At 39.4% G+C, this 17,140-nt stretch overlaps 1 protein-coding gene across 7 annotated transcripts in view; it reads left to right on the forward strand.

Annotated features, from left to right (window-relative positions):
* Positions 1-17,140, forward strand: part of fgfr2 (fibroblast growth factor receptor 2) — a 48,815-nt gene that overhangs the window by 21,248 nt on the left and 10,427 nt on the right. For 3 of the 7 annotated variants that reach the window (XM_034031125.3, XM_034031129.3, XM_059035702.1), the window contains exons 7-11: positions 5,659-5,849; positions 7,638-7,782; positions 11,458-11,663; positions 14,358-14,509; positions 16,830-16,951. In XM_034031125.3, the coding sequence (XP_033887016.1) occupies positions 5,659-5,849; positions 7,638-7,782; positions 11,458-11,663; positions 14,358-14,509; positions 16,830-16,951 (816 nt within the window). Of the gene's footprint in view, positions 1-5,658; positions 5,850-6,178; positions 6,318-7,637; positions 7,783-11,457; positions 11,664-14,357; positions 14,510-16,829; positions 16,952-17,140 lie in introns of all 7 variants that reach the window. The other 4 variants (XM_034031126.3, XM_034031130.3, XM_034031128.3 and 1 more) reach the window with 3 other exon arrangements.

The raw sequence follows: 17,140 nt of genomic DNA on the forward strand, positions 1-17,140 counted from the left end.
TTAAGATTGGATAAGGAGCGGAGGTAAATGCAAGGGAATGATTAAGCTAGTTGATGGATGACTGTAATGAGTAATTCCGCTGAGCAATTGACTTTAATATAAGGACTGGCAGCTGTGTTCCCCTCAGAAGCAGAGTCTCTGCTGGAGAAGCATTTTATTGCAGTAAGGTTTAATCTCCATGAATAGGTGTTTTTAATCTTTTATTAGGAGCTCTGCTGTAGGGTAAACCACATAGTAGATTCCCGCAGAACTTTCAGCTTTAATAAATGACAGCAAAACACCGGCAGGGTGAACAAACCTGTACATTTTAGATATACAATGTTTCAAATAACAGTAAAGGCACGGTTTATAAAGGCACAGTTTACGTTTTTAATTGCAATAAAAAACTCTGGTTACCGGGCATTCTATTAAAGCTGACCACAGTATTTTTGCACTGTATTTTTGAAGTTTTCACATGGTTATACTATGCATTTACCATAGTTTACCCTTGTTTGCCATAACTTGCTATTGTTTACAGTGCTTACCTATGCTTTACTTTGCTTTCACTGTGCTTTATTACACTTTGTATGCTTTTCTAAGGGTTACCTTGTTTGTACAATAGTGCCCCTTTCTGACTCTCTAAGCTACCATATACTGTAGTAATGCCTTCTGATCAGGGAGCTGTCTGTCGGTGTTGGTGGAAAATATTCTCTAAGAAGTTCTGCAGTGCGTTAGTTTACTATTTCTTTAAGCCAGTTGATTTAAAAAAAAGATGCAAACAGGTTAAACATGGATTGGTTGATAATGAAGTAATTTTGAACTTCGTCACCGCTTGTTTATATTAAGTCTCTGTGGAGATAAAATCATAGTTTTCTTTTGTAGTAGCCCCGAGCAAAGGTTTAAATCTTTCAAAATGTTCTAGATTTAAATCAGTTTTAATCTAGAATATTTTGATTTCAACTTCTTACCTGAATTTAACAAAGTAGTTAAGGAGAAAAAAACACCCAGCAGCGTGGCCCCAACTTGTTTGTGTGACAGGCTGAGTGGAGCTGTTGACTGGGACTGTGACAGCAGTACAACTTGGTTTGACGTGCTCGCCTCGGAGATAGAAGCCGCTGTCTTGATGAGACAGAGCCTGAAAACGCATGAAGGAATCCATAGTGCCTGCTGGCCTCGGGTGGATCTGAGGAGAGTGAAAGATCTTTTATAGAAAGTGTTGACAAGCCAGGTTATGAGTTTTACACCTGGCAGTGGGCTTTTTGGCAGCTCACGCAGAGCTAGACAATTAGGTAAATTGCTAAATGTTGCAAGCCCCCCCAACCCCCCTTCAATTCCATGTAACAAAGGAGCCAGTGTTTAGAATTAAGGTGGGAAATGTTGAGTTTATTTCTTTATGTGCATAGCATTGCTGAAGTCTGAAATATTGTTACACACATGTAGCCACATGAGATGTTAAAATATGATGCTCTTCTTACCCATTAAGGTCAGGCTACATTTGCATTTTTAACTCCTATCTACCTGTTTACATCTTCTCAAACTATATGGTTATGGTAACTTATTCTAATTTTTGTTAATCGCAAAAGTCTAAGTATAATGTATCAAATTACATAAATACAGCTTGTGTTCTGATTTTTGGTTCTTAATGGGGTATGGTAGGTGTAATTATCGTGCTTCCCTTTTAACCCTAAATTCAACCCACAAACAGGAGCATTACATAGTCTTAACATGTAAAATCACATTAAGCTTTGCTCAGAAACTGAGCTTTGGCTTCACACATTTCATTGTAATTCTATGTGATAATAAGCCTGTTTAGAACCCACTGTCTGCCTCTTTGTGAAGAGAAACAAGTTTTGTTTGCTCAGACGGTCTGTAAGCCCTTTGCTTATTCAAACACTGTTTATAAAGTCTGCTATATTTCAGACTCAATGTAAGCTTCGCAGATTCCACTTTGGAATTCTGTTTTATTTTTAATAAAGCCATTGAAAAGCCCACTGTGACTGCAGGAAAATGAATTTCAGTGGTAACAACATTTGACTAGTGCAAAATCCTGCGAATGGATTTGTTTGTTTTGTCTACAGACATTTAAACTGCTGATTTTGTATCCCCCATTTTGAAAAGCTAACTCACAGAAAATTCAAAGAAGATCAATGTGTAAACTGGACAACTAGTGTTATAGATTAATTAAAAAGGTAACCAAATAAGTCGAATAGTTTTAGACTGTATGTCTGTTGGGGGTTTGATTTCAGAGGATCTGCAGTTAAGCACAACCGATATGCTGGCTTGTCAGCTTCTGAGTTATGAGGATTGTCAAAAAGAAGCCAAAGTGACGTGCAGCTGGCAAAAAGCATCCCCTGGTTGGGTAAAACTGTATGCCCTTAATTAGCAGGGGCCCCATCGCCTTCCATCTGCTTTAATTACCTTGAAACCCTCCCCTCCTTTAGTGTAAGCCAAATCACTTCACTGAGCACGCACAATAGCATTAGTTGTGTTTTTTTTTTTTTTTTGGTCTCGGTGGTATGCAGAGTTCATGTTTCCACATTTTGGATATGACCGGGTATGGTGTCCTAACGGAGATAGTTTGCAAAAAATGAATAGGCTTAAGTAGTAGATTCCTCAAATAAAGAAAGAAATACCTTCACTCTCTCACTGGCGTGTTGGCTTTCATCAAAAAACATTTACAGTACTTCTAAAAGCACTTGCTTTTAATAAGGCAAAAGGGGACATGTTTTTTTTTTTTAACCTAAAAAGTGTTACAAGACAGAACATGCTGATAAGGTTACAACTTACTTTGTATGTCAGACGTGTACCCTGTAATATTATTATAGCTCCATTTCTTTTTTTGTGTATTTTGACTTTCAGATGACAGTCATAAGATGCTACTTCTGCAAGTAGTGATGTTATGTCAAGCAGATTTCAAAGGGTTGGGGGGGGGGGGGGGGGGGGGGGGTAAAGCTCACTATAGAAATAGAAACTAACTGGACTGCCAGCAAGGCCTGCTTCTGTTTAGCTATGGAAAAACACAAATATATTGAAGTGTCAAAATTTGTGGGGTGCTTCTGTAGCTTTAAAAAGCTTCAGTTTATTCTAGAGGCTGCCAGATTATCCTTATCTTGTTTCAGTCAGTTTATGGGGGCTTGTCTGCAGCAGTCAGTTCTGGAGCTGGATTACAGCACTGTCTTTTATCACAGTTTTAAAACACTTCCAGACCACTTCCATAATGCAGATTTTATGTGGGCTTTCAAAGCCAATCTGATAACTCTTCTTTTTGAAATGAAGAGTTGGTTCATATTACTCCAATTTTTTTTTTTTTTTATTTATTTATTTTTTTAAGAAGCCTTATGTTACTATTTTAAATACACTTTGGGTGATCTAGCCTAGGTTACAGAGTCAATTATCATTACTACAAATTTCAAGGGACTTGCCACTAATTCGTATTATCAGGAGCTTCGAAACAGCGTGCACTGTGGACTTGCTTTGAGCTTCGAAACAGCGTGCACTGTGGACTTGCTTTGAGCTTCGAAACAGCGTGCACTGTGGACTTGCTTTGAGCTACGAAACAGCGTGCACTGTGGACTTGCTTTGAGCTTCAAAACAGCGTGCACTGTGGACTTGCTGCTGTTAGCAGAACACAGGGTTGGAGCAAAAAGAAACGGTACCCTTATACAAGTGTACCATCGTAAAACCACTGCAAAGGTAGCTAAGCATTGTAAAGCATGTTATAAAAAAAAGGCAAACTATTGTAAATGCATAACATAACCATGGGGTAAAGCATGGTATAACTGCATAATTACTGTGCACATTTACTGTGGTAAACTTTTACAAGGGAACTAAAGTAGATTAGCACAGTGTGTGTGTATGTGTGTGTGTGTGTGTGTGTTTTCTCTACCCTCTCACTAAATCGAGACTTGCTTTTACAGTGTGCCCAGCCAAGGTTACGTCGGTGAGAATATTCCCTGTGGATGCTTACTTGCTTACAGGCAGGCAGCCAGCCCTGTTAAATAGTGTGAAAGCTTCTATTGTTAAACAGCAGTGTTTGCAGTCGAAATGTTTTCTTGTGGAAGAATGCAGTGAGTGAGGGAGGGCCCTTTTTTAAGTGCTTCACTGAGATCGCTGTTAACCCTTGCAGACCTGTGTTGTAGGTGATTTTCCAACCAGATGACTGAATTAAATTAATCAATGAAGTTTGATGCATAATATGTTTCTATTTCTATTGTATTTGGGTCCAAATCACAAAACCACCTTAACAGAGAGGATTAATGAAATCCCCACACAGCCTTTCTGATATTGACAATAGGAGTATGATGAAATGAAATACCGATAGTTTTAGTAGAGGCACGTTCAGTGTTTCTGAACTAATCAACTTTAACCTGCTTCATTATGAAAATGAAAGCCGTTTTATTCATGAACATCATATCTAACATTTACATTGCAGAAACACTATTTAAATGAGTGCACCTACAGCACGACTACAAACTGTGAAAAAATATAATAAAATATACATTTTTACAGGTGTAAACGGGTATATGTACATACAAAACTATAAAACCAAAATCATTGTTTCTAATACTACATAAAAAGAAAATATAACACTACTTCCGGTATGGCGGCTGCATTCTACTCTGGAGTGTACACGTCTGACTGCTGGCTCTGTGCTTGCATCCAGGAGCTCTGTTGTAAACACAGACACAGTTCCATTGAACATTATTGTGTAAACTGGTACATACAAACCTGTTAACCCCCTTTTTTTTCTAAAAGTAATATAAAAAGAAATACATATATAACATACGTTTCATATTCGGCATACAAGTTATCATCCTACCTGTCATTTCGGTTTGCTGTATGCATCTGAGTGCAGTTTGCCGTATTACAATCAGTGACTACTTTCAAGATTTAAATATTTCCTTCTGATATATTCCCAGTTGCATTTGTGGAACAAAACAAAGGATTGCTGTCTCCCAGGTACATTGAGAAATAAAGCAACTAGGCTTTCACTGAGTTGCCATCTTGGTGCAGTTGACAAATCCACAATCTCTCTCGTAGTCAGTCTACAAACAAAGAAATGCTTGAAATATAAAGAAAAAAACTGTGCCTGGAGGAGGAGGCGTGTCTTGTTTACTGCATTTACAAAAAAAATAGCTTACGTTATATTAAGACATGTATTGTAATGCATGGGTCAAATTGACCCACATGGCGGTTCTAGGTAGAACTGTCTAACTTTATCATTTTTGCGATTTTAGCTATCAAACGGAGTCAGGATATTTAATTCAAATATTTAGGAAAAGTCAAAAACAGACAAACGCATGCGATTTACAACAGAAGAGTAATTAACATTTCAAATCCAAAATGGGTCACATTGACCCGCATGGCGGCTCTAATGTTAAATTTAAATAGTACTAAAGAAATCTAATTAGCATCTATATACATATTGGTACATTAGTTTACTGGTCTGCTATTCTGTGTGCTGTTATTTTTATATTACTGTAGAGGTGTGTGTGTTTTGTACACTGTTACACAGATCTGCAGTGTAGAACTTGGGGCAAAATGGTTTTGCATTGTCGGCCATATACAAGTTTACCATGGTAAATGTGCACAGTTTAAAAAAAAAAAAAAAAAAAAAACATAGCTCTGGAAATCCAGTTGGTCATGGTGTTCTTTTGATTTTTTTTTTTTTCCCCACAGAGCGATCCCCCCATCGGCCCATCCTGCAGGCGGGCCTCCCTGCCAATGTGAGCGTGTACGTGGGTGAGGAGGCGCGCTTCACCTGCAAGGTGTACAGCGACGCCCAGCCGCATATACAGTGGCTCAAGCACATCGAGAAGAACGGCAGCCGCGTCGATGCCGACGGAAAGGCGTACTTCCAGGTCTTAAAGGTAAGGCTTGCTATTTATTCCATTCATTTACATTGGGACTATTGCGCTCCCTTACACATTGATGTTTAGTGAATTGAAGTCTAATTGAACAGCATGACTTTGATTAAACTAGAACTAAACCTACAGGAATCAAATGATTTATTTAGAATTAGAAATAAAACTTGAAAAAAAGAAAATATATTTAAATATTATTAACTTGAAATGCATAGCGATTTTAAAATATTATTGTAATGTAAAGTACCTGCTTTGGTGGTGGGCCCATACTTGTATTATTGTTATTGTTAGACAGATTTAATACATTGCTATCTTTTGTTATTGATTTATTCTAGCATTCAGGAATAAATAGTTCCAATGCCGAAATGCTGACATTAAGCAAAGTGACCATGGCGGATGCTGGAGAATATATTTGTAAGGTCTCCAATTATATTGGGGAGGCCAACCAGTCTGCCTGGCTCACTGTTCTACAAGGTAAAAATACATGTAACTGACATGGGCCTCCTAAGTGTGTGTCCATGGCGTTGAACCTGGTGATGGTGGCTCCAGGCTGGATACTGGACCTCTCTTGGGGCCTCAGTGGGGACTCCTACTACTGGTCCTGAAACCTCCTTCTTGGGGATGCAACTGGTTTTTCTGCCAGCAGCCATGGAAAAATCCAACAGCGCAGCTCCGAATGTTTTCTGGTTGGTCCTTCTTGTCTTTGTCCCGTGTCTGCAGTCTCTACAGCCTTTTCTTTCCTGAGAATTCTCCATCTCTCATTTACTGTATTCAGGCTTTGTTCATCTGCCTGAATTTCCAAAACACATCAGAATAAATTGTTTCAGTTATAGCAACTTATTTCTGTGGGTGTCCAGCATACATCACATTAGCATCCCATATTACAGAAATGTTCTTACAAATGCAAAAGGGATTTTGAGGACTTTGCATTGGTTATGATCCTGACGATTCCTGAAGTATACTCAATACTGTATAATGTTTCAAACTAAGCCCTTGTGCCAGTTTATAAATAAACTTTCAACTTGGCTGATTAAATAAAATATATCTGTTGTGTATGAAGCCAAATCTGGTAACTCTTTAGCAGATCTAAAGTTTTAAAGTAAAGCAATTTGTTTACCTAAACTTTAAGGTATTTTTATTTTGTCTTCTTACCTGAGGCTGGTACTTTTTCTGAATGTGGAATTCAAACCAGATTACAGAGTTAATTCTCATCTGTTCCATGTTATGAACTGTAATATGCTCAAGGGTTGTCTATTTAATAATACTAAATTCAACAATAAACTTTGACTAGGAGTATCTCACTTCAATGTTGAAAGCGTGCTGAAGGCATTGACGCCACTGGCCAAACCGTTGTGCTGTATGTTTTCTTTAGTATTACTATGTGTATTTTCAATGTTAGTTGTGTGTCTCCTCTTCCTGTGTCTTTTCTTGTTCCTGGGGTTACAGAAACAGCGAGCTGTGCTAGGGTTTCTCCATGTTCTTTTCATCTCGTGTGCATGTTGCGGTTGCTCCGGTTTGAGGGCTTGGTGAAGGGTGGTAGCGGTTCTTCCCTCCTCGCGAGACCAGGATTTGGGGGCTGAAGCTGGATATTGTTGGTGGGAGAGGCCTTGTGGATAGGGGGGAATGCGACACCCCTTTTCAGTTCTGCTCTGCCAGGAATGTGATGCAGTGCCAGTAAGGCTGTGGCGGTTTCATCATCCCTGTCCACAAGAAGGTCTCACAATATCTTTTGCTTTGTGTTTTTGTGCTCTTTTTATTTCTCCCCCCCCCCCCCCCTTCCCGTTTTTTTTCTAGACTGCCGGTGTTAACACCACGGATAAAGACATTGAGGTTCTGTGTTTACCGAATGTAACTTTTGAGGATGCTGGGGAGTATACATGCTTGGCGGGTAATTCTATTGGGATCTCCTATCACTCTGCATGGCTCTCGGTTCTACCAGGTATATACGGCTCTGTCTGTCAATGGTATTTCCCTTATTATGTGATTGGCTGCTGCTTTTGTCAAATGAAGAAGCTGGCTGTAGTTCCTCAATAGCACTTAGTGTGGTCCCCAAAACAGACCTTTGACCCTGTAACACCCCTCCCCCACTCCAAAGCACAAATTTGCCTCCTTTTAGAAATCACAGCTGTTAAAGGGAACTCAGACATTTTAGATGACTTGAGTAGTGCTTTGTTGAGCCGTCGGTAGTCTTAGTTGCAGGTTATTTTCATTACAAATCTAGATTGTAAACCAAGCATTCACATTCTGCATGCTGTATGATTTTTCCCTTTTTAATCCGGTTAGATCCAAATTCATGTGTTATGTAAAGCTATGAAACCAGATTAGTTTACAGAAATGAGGGCAATGGGAGACCAATTATTTCCCACAATTTGGCTTCAAAATGAAATAAATGGCACAGTTTTTAAAAAAAGCCGGGCTCTCCAAGTGCAAAAGCAGCGCATATTGGTCTCTGGGTGTCTTTTAATTTCATCAAATCTCATTCATCAAATGCATGTTCTGAAACTTTCAAAGGGGTTTTCATTTATTCTGGAGAGGAGCATGCATGCACAGCCATGCTGCTCTGGGTGATGTCATTTCAGTCAACTATGTTTATCCACCTGATAATTGCTAGCTTGCAAATAAAGAAAAGAAAGGCTGTTCCTCTGCTTCCTTGCACGGGCCAGGCTTTCTCAATTATCAGCTTGTTGGCTGGGGAACACCTACCCGGGTGATTCCCAGGAGGGCATCTGTGGTCTCGCTTAACAATGAGGGCTTATTAAGTATGTGTTGCAGTGCTAGCTAATCCTTTCTCCCAAGAGAGATACCTGCAACGGCACACTGGCTCAATTCAATGAAAAGTTGTTTTGTTTTGTTTAACACAAATGTTTTATTTTTTTAATTGTATTTTTATTGCCACAAACCTCTTTGCTGTCTCCTATTTCAAAAGCATTCATGCAAAATCAACCCTTACCCAGCTCTAATAAAGCTGCAGTTTTGCTTTCTATTATTTTAATTGCAGCTCCAAAGCATTGCAGCCAGTTATGCTTTTTGTGACGGTGTCGTAGGAAATAAGTTGACCGGAAAATAAGTTGATCGCGCAAGCGCAGTAAGGTAAACGTAGACAAAAGTAAGGCGGGGCTACAGTTTGATTAAAGGGGAGGTTCACTGCGTGGCTTTTTATTTTTATCTGGCCGTTTTATTTACTAGACTGTGTGTGTTGGTGCGTGTTCGTGCCACTGTCTATTCGTATGAACTTTAAAATGTGTGATCAACGCCTGTTTCTATTGTAAACTGTTTTAAACCTCTGTCTTTTTATGTTTCTATAACATCGATGTAAATCTGATGTAGTTTATGTGTGATCGCGGAGATTTATTTATATATTAAATGATTTTACACGTCAAAATGTCAATCTTTAATTGCAATTAAAATGTTTCAGTAATATGACATGTGTTAACTCTTTTAGTTTTTAATTAATTAATGTATTGTTTCTTCCCAAACTTGTAATTGAAATACATGCACTATGATAACCAGTCTCCTGTTTGTTTTCTGTCCTAATTATACAAAGTACTGTATGTAAAAATAAATGAAAGAATAAATATAAAATAATAATACTGTATAAGCAACATTTTTCAAGTACATCATGTGATTGATGTGTACCATGGCCTAGTTAGTAATCGCAGCATGGAGCTTAATTCTTTCCATTATTTGAAACTCATGCTTTAACTTTTGGACAATCGCTCACATACCTGCTGTCCATACTGTAGTGCTTCCCAAAACAAAAACACCCCAGAAATGCAAAATAATGTTAATACGTAACACATTTTGCTAGTTAACGTTTGTTACACAAACAGAAACGCAATCAGGAATGTACAATCATACAATTCATTTTAAATTATTTATTTGCTGCTAATATATATTACGGCGATATTCACATTCCCTTATCTAGCGTAATACTGTCGAATATATCCGATCTACATGTTAATGTAAATTATACGTACAAAAGTCATTTTAAATTATGCATTTTTGTTAGGCTAATATATCGGATCTAAAGCGATATTCACATCATCTTATCTAGAAGCATACTGCCGAATAAAACTTACAAAATTAATTTTAAATTATTGTTCATTAATATATCCGATCAACTTATTTCCTGGTTCGATCTACTTATTTCCTAGCCTAGGCTCGTTTACATTAGAAACAATGGAACCTCCCCTTTAAATTCTAGAGCTTGATCAACTTATTTCCTAGGACAACGGTAACTAAATTTGCCATGCTAACAATTGTCTTATGCTCATATGTAAATACTCTGAGGTCAAGTAGAGAGCACTTTTTTTTGTCGGTGTTTGCAAGCCTGCAATGTCTGTCTGAAACAGTGTGCTGCTGTTTAAACACATGGTAAAAAATAGTTTACAGTAGAATTATTTGAGTGTTATGATTCATCACTGGACAACAAATTATTTCACTGCTTTTTCATTAATTGTCTAGCATTACGCAGCTGGTGACAGATGCTGTAGACAGACAAACCCTGTGAAATTTTCCAGCTTCTAAATTTGCCATTAATAGCTGTGAATAGCTTTCAGTTTTTTCAAATGCGTTCGGCTTCTGCAAACCATTTCTCATTAAAAGATTGAATTTTGCTTTACGCCTCTGAAATTGGTTAGATCAAAGTCTCAAACTGTGGAGAAGCACTTCTCATGTTAAATCGAATGTCAAGCTACAGGAAAAGCTGGCCCTTACAGTAACATGCACTTTGTTGCTGATGACTACTAAAAATAAAAAGTTCCCTCAGCCTCTTTTTGGAGCACTCAGAGTGCTGATTTAATTGCTTTGGGACACTGGAAGAGGCTTGTATAATTAATTCGCTAAAACTGTTTGATTGTGTTTTGAAACATGAATCAATGGCAACATTTTGAATAATGTATTATGAGTTGCACACTTATGGAGGTGTAATAGAATTCAGTAGCCTCATGCATTAAATATGACAGAATTACAGTTGCAGAATTACAGAAAAATTGACAAATCTGATATTTACTATGATCTGAAAGAGGAGGGCACTTAATTTGAGTCCTTTTAATATCAGTTTTTGCATATTTCTGGTATAAAGAGTTGTGGTTAACAACTCAACTGTGTACATACAATGATACCAAAAAATTGCAACTTTTAAACAAGAAAGGGCAAATCAATGGTGAAAGTAATTGATGTGATTCAGTGATGTTTTTGTATTTCAATCTATTGCTATTTAAATGAGCACACACTTCCTTTTAAAATGAGATCCTAAGCCAGCCACAAAAATGCTATTTCATATTTGTGGTTGCTTAAGCACTGTTCAAAATATCTTGTCCTTCTGCAGAGTCTACCTACAGGAAAGTACATCCTGCTTTTTAGTATTCCATCTTGATGTAACGGTGTTAACAACATATAATGTTAATACAGTTGCCTTCTCAAATATGATTCATTATTGACCTCTATGTGCCTGTGGGGTATTAATGATCTCTCAAGCTCATTCCTGTTGTGGAGTTGAACAGTTCCTAACATGTCTCCATATGAGCCACCTGTCGCTCTGCTGTACAGAGTGAGCAGGGCGGGTTTGTTTTCCTCTGTCTGACTGAAAGGGTGTCCCCTGTCTGTAATCCAGTTCCTATGGAAGAGTTTAAGAAGGACCTGACCTCCCCTGACTATGTGGAGATTGCCATCTATTGCATTGGGGTGTTTCTGATCGCCTGCATGGTGGTGATTGTGGTGGTGTGCCGGATGAGGACCACGGCCAAGAAACCAGACTTCAGCAGCCAGCCCACGGTGCACAAGCTCACCAAGCAGATCCCTCTGCGCAGACAGGTAACAGAAAGTAGATAAAGAGTTCAAAAACCCTTATACACGAGACAGGGCACAAATCACTCCACCGCACCACACAGCGATGCACGCTTCGACTGCCGTCACTGCACTGGGCATGGCAGCAGTGGAATCGTTGGTTAGGTTTCTGGTAATGGTTAGGATATACTTGTGCCAAAGCATAATTCTTTGATGCATCCGTAACTTCAAACATTTCGTCAGAATTCTAAAGTAGCGTATGTGTGTTTTAAAATAAGGCACCAGCTGAAACAGTACAGTAAAGGCCAAAACATTAGTCTTCTTGACCTAGTTTCTTATGGTTTTACTTTAGAAGTCTGTGTTAAATGTGAATTGTTTAATTTGTTTGGTTGTTTAGACCACTGTCTTTGGTGCTCGTGTATCTGTAATCTAAAAATAAAATAGAACGATATCCAGAGGGTTATAATTGGGGGGAAAGGCTGTTAAAGCCGTACATTGTATTATATACATTGTACAGAGTTAAATAATTTGGTTTAAGAAATAAATTAGCAATTTATGTACTAAAATCAACATTCAAAGGAGTTTACACATTCTTTGTATTTTATTGTTTGTGTCGTACAAAATGTTTTGAAGCTGGCATCATGAATACGCATTATGTAAAGAAAGCCAGCACCATAATAAGGTTTTGTTGCGGAATGTATATGCAAATTCATGGAAACTTGAGGACTTCCTTTTGGTTAGTCTTCAGCTCTTTGCTGTTGTTGCAGACAGTCAGTGCACAGTTAGATACAATAGATCTGCTCGGTGCTTTTAACTGCCTTGACTAAAAAATGTCACGCACGCTGGCACTTACCTGGTCCAAGACAGTCCATTACACAGCTTTGAACCTTGTACTGACCCATTATTCAGCATGACAGTGTTCTTGCTTGTAATTCATGCATTGTCTGGTGCTGGAGATGAGCTCCCTTTACCCCATGTGCAGTGCCCAGCTGGGTAGGGTCCTACTCTCTGGGTTGGAAGGCTGCCCCGCTGGGTGCAGTGGCTCTGCAGTGGTAGGGTCCTGCTGTCTGGGTTGGAAGGCTGCCCCGCTGGGTGCAGTAGCTCTGCAGTGGTAGGGTCCTGCTCTCTGGGTTGGAAGGCTGCCCCGCTGGGTGCAGTGGCTCTGCAGTGGTAGGGTCCTGCTCTCTGGGTTATAAGGCTGCCCCGCTGGGTGCAGTGGCTCTGCAGTGGTAGGGTCCTGCTCTCTGGGTTGGAAGGCTGCCCTGTTGGGTGCAGTGGTTCTGCAGTGGTAGGGTCCTGCTCGCTGGGTTGAAAGCCTGCCTTGCTGTTGAATGGTGTTGTAATGTGCAGGAGATGATGCTGATGATGGAGGTGATGGCAGTGGGTTTAATATCCAGATAGCTTGATAGATAGGTATGTAGATTGACAGGTGAGTAGGTATGCCGGTGGAAACAGCCTTAAGATCTCTTCTAATGCACAACTGCAATTTTACATGTACGAACACATGATTAATACCTTTATAAGTGGAAGGAAAAACCTTCCCGAGGTAAAATAATGGGGCAAAACTTAAATCCAGATGTTACTGCAAAGTAAAAGTATGAATTGAATCCAAGGAATAAACAAACCACAACCAACTCAGTGCTGATACCATCTAAATCAATCCAATACGAAACATCCTTGAAACAAATTTATGGTGTGAATTCTGTTTAATGGGTTATTTTAAGAGCATGCTGATGGCTGGACAAGTGGACTGGATCTCTGGTCTTTCACTTCTGCAGTCCTGGTTGGTCTCAACTGTCTTCAGTCGTAGTTGCCAGACAGGTTGGCTCAGTTGTAGTCTTTCCACTAGTTGGAGAATGCACCCAGTATTGATTGGGCTCAGAAACTCAACTGCCCTTCAGCACTGAAGAAGGAGAATCCGTTGATGTCATGGTAAGAGAGTTGCAAAACTGTTGCCCGAGTGCTGTACCCAATGAAGAGTGTGGTCGATGCACTGACACTGGTGCTGCCAGCTCAAATGGGACTGGAACACAGATTCTGAATGATAAATGTCAAGTTACAGTAAAAGGTAGGAATGTGATGTTTTTGGCCAAACGAGAAAAGGTTTTGTTTAATGGAAGTGCTCAATGGCTTTACAAAAACATTTACTGCATTAATGGTAATGATTGAGGTATTTTCTGGTGTATCAAATTAGAATCCAGTTGATTTTTATTTATATCTAGAAGCATGAAAAGCTGAATCTAGTTAAATAATGATTGTTCAAGGGGAAAATGTATCTTTTTGAATATTGAGTAACAAATGGTTACTTCTCTGTCCTAGTCGGGTTTAGTTTTCTCAGTTGAGTAAACTTAATTTTAAATGTCTCCCTTAACTTGATTTGAAAAACAAAACAGGCCATTAAACAGGAGAACATGGCGGTGCCTTTAAATGTAGAAGATTAATTAATATGAAACAAGACTCCCCATGATTGGGGATTATAGAAAAGTGTTTTCCTTTTGCAGCTGAAAGCAATTAGCACCTTGCATTCCACTATTTTTAGTCAAACCAGTTAGCTTAAAATCATTGAGTGAATACAATAAAAATGCAGCCTAGCCCTGTATTACAGTAGCACGTAATTTGTTATTTTGAGAACAGACACACATTTCTATAGCAGGCTGAGGTCCTGTTGAAAAACAGGGCATCCCTTTCCGCAATCATCAGCCTCTCTTCCTTGCATCCTGTACACAGGTGTCTGCAGACTCCAGCTCCTCCATGAATTCCAACACTCCCCTGGTTCGCATCACAACGCGTCTCTCGTCTGCCGTGGACACTCCCATGCTGGCGGGGGTTCCAGAGTATGAGCTCCCTGAAGACCCCCGCTGGGAGTTTGCAAGAGACAAGTAAGTTTGCCCCCCACACTCACATGGCAGGACAAGTGACCTCTTGCACGTTGTGTGTTGTGCATCATAACATAAACACTAGTCGTGGGATGACCAGGGGCTTTTCATGTTTTGAATATTCTTTCAAAATGTAAATATTTTGTCTTTGAATTCTTTTGAAGTATGATTAAGTTAAAAAAAATAAAAACACTGGCACCCCATAGCTGATGAAGGCACTGGTCGAAATGTTTGTCTATTTTCATTTCTTATGTTTTTACATAAATACAACTAAAACGGGCATTGACTGGTGAGATGGAGGGAGTTCATGCACAGCAAGTCCACAGTTCTGATTTTGATTCACCTCTGTCCCTCGTGGATTATCCACTGTACTTGTACAATGCATTGATGCTGTGGGGACTTTTTTTAATGATCTCAACAGGGACGTTTCAATGCTGCTGCTGCTGGCCTCTTATTGGCAAATCTGAATATAAAATACCTGCCATAGATTAGGCTCATGGATTTGAAGCTGACACTGTATCCAGCTGCTTCCTCTAGCTCTAGGGAAAGAACATCAGTTGTGTTTGTATGCTATAATAATTGGTTTTAGGGGTAAGGTTGCAGACCCAGAAGAAGATAAACCTGGAAAGCTAATCCATTTTATATAGTGATGTTTTAGCCAAGCAAAACACCTGTGTGATGATTTAAACCCTAAAAAAAAAAAACAATCCTCCCATTTTGCTTCTTATTCTCTCTTAATAATTGGTGTAAACAAAGTCCAAAGTGACCAGGAAAGATATGCAAACCAACACTTCACTCCATCTGCACTCATTTAAAATGAGTGCATTCATAAATAAATACGTGTGTTCTTTCTATTGTTTTGCTTGTTTTGTAAACGTTCAGTCACATTGCGTTCTAGTCCCATTCTGAACTGAGAATGCGTGGATGAAGCCAGGGCTGGTGTGAATGGCTGCAGCACTCCGTACCCCCAGGCCTCTAATGTGGAACATTCTGGAGTGTTAACATTTACAACAAGAAACAACAACAACAACAAAAAAAACTGTCAAGATCCACATTGCATTCAATGAAAGAGAGCCATTGAGCTCCACTCTACCAGCCTGCAGAGCAGTCTGAGCACAGAGCCGCGATTGTTCTGCTCGGCCAGGCCATGAAAATGAATCCTTTCTACAACAAATGTTTATACAATTCAGGGCTATAAATGTCATTTCTGGGGTGAATTGGAAGTTAAGATTTGAAGACTGACATAAAAAGTCCTTGGTCTTGATTACAGGAATGTAGGCTGACTGGTGCGTGCATTCGATTATACATTTAAACCTCCGGGTAGTTTCATTTCAAACTTCATTTCATGTGGTAATTTAATAAATAACGTTTACACTCCGCTAGCACGGCCGTCTGTTATTAAAGTAAAAGGAGCATGTTTTCTTTGTAATTCAAGCGAATAGTACAGAAAGATAGAAATATCTTGTGTGCCTTAGGAAAGTCTCTTCCAAGCATGTGGGGATTTTCTTGTTACTAAAAAAGGTTTAAAAAAAGAATTCCAATTATAGCTTGTGCAGGTCAGATTTTAAATGGTCAGAATCTTATCTAGGCAGTTATTCTAAAACAGAAGAGGCTTGTTTTGAGGAAGGGGGGCTACAGTGTACAATTTTCAGGCACTCGCACGTAGCATCACGTCTTTCTCATGTACAGTTGTTGATGGACTCTTTGAGATTAGCCTCTGGAATCTGAGACTGCAGATAATTGTCCTCTGCACCAGCTCCTATTTGATAACCCCCCCCCCCCCCCCCCATCATAACCACCAACCTGATTGGCTATGACGGGCTATATCTTGGTACCTGCTTCCCATGTACATTTGTTACATGAATATTTTCCACAATTTCTTTCTTTCTGTTTTTGTGAAGAGTTTTTATAGAACATAAGATTGTCCTTAATTGAACAGATATGCACCTTTTTATATGCTGTGGGTGTTGATCATGTTGACTAGCATTTCAGTGTTTCTGACACTTGCCTGAATTGAAACTCACACTGGCCCAGCTGCACCCAGTCCTAATTTTATTTAAATGATAGTCAGTCAGGAGTTGTATGTTAAACTTGTTCCTCCCTTTTTATAGCTGCTTGAACAACCTACAGACTTATTCATGCTATGGTGTGTGTGATCAATTAAGAGCATATTTACAAGGGGCCTGATTGTTCAACCTCCTACAAACTGGTAGTATAGTATACCTAAACAAGGGAAGTTCTGAAACTCGGTTCTGGTGCAATTTTCAAGCCCTTTACCTTTAGTGGACTCTGTTTTCATTTCATGTTCTCTTTACGTTTGCAGGCTGACTTTGGGCAAGCCGCTGGGGGAAGGCTGCTTCGGGCAGGTGGTCATGGCGGAGGCTCTGGGAATCGACAAAGACAAGCCCAAGGAGGCAGCGACAGTGGCTGTGAAGATGCTGAAAGGTAAGGGCAACGGTTCATTGTGTGATTTATTCAGTATTGTTGAGTGAAGCCTGTCATTGTCGGGTCAGAGAGTCACATAGCTGACCCTTAGGTCTTGGACAATTTAGTGCAATTCATGGTAGACGCACAATGAAGAATTGGCACAAAGGAAGCACCTAAAAAAATGGTAATTGGCCTTTTTTTATATAA

Source organism: Acipenser ruthenus, chromosome 13 (genome assembly GCF_902713425.1).
Source record: "Acipenser ruthenus chromosome 13, fAciRut3.2 maternal haplotype, whole genome shotgun sequence".
Taxonomy (NCBI): domain Eukaryota; kingdom Metazoa; phylum Chordata; class Actinopteri; order Acipenseriformes; family Acipenseridae; genus Acipenser; species Acipenser ruthenus.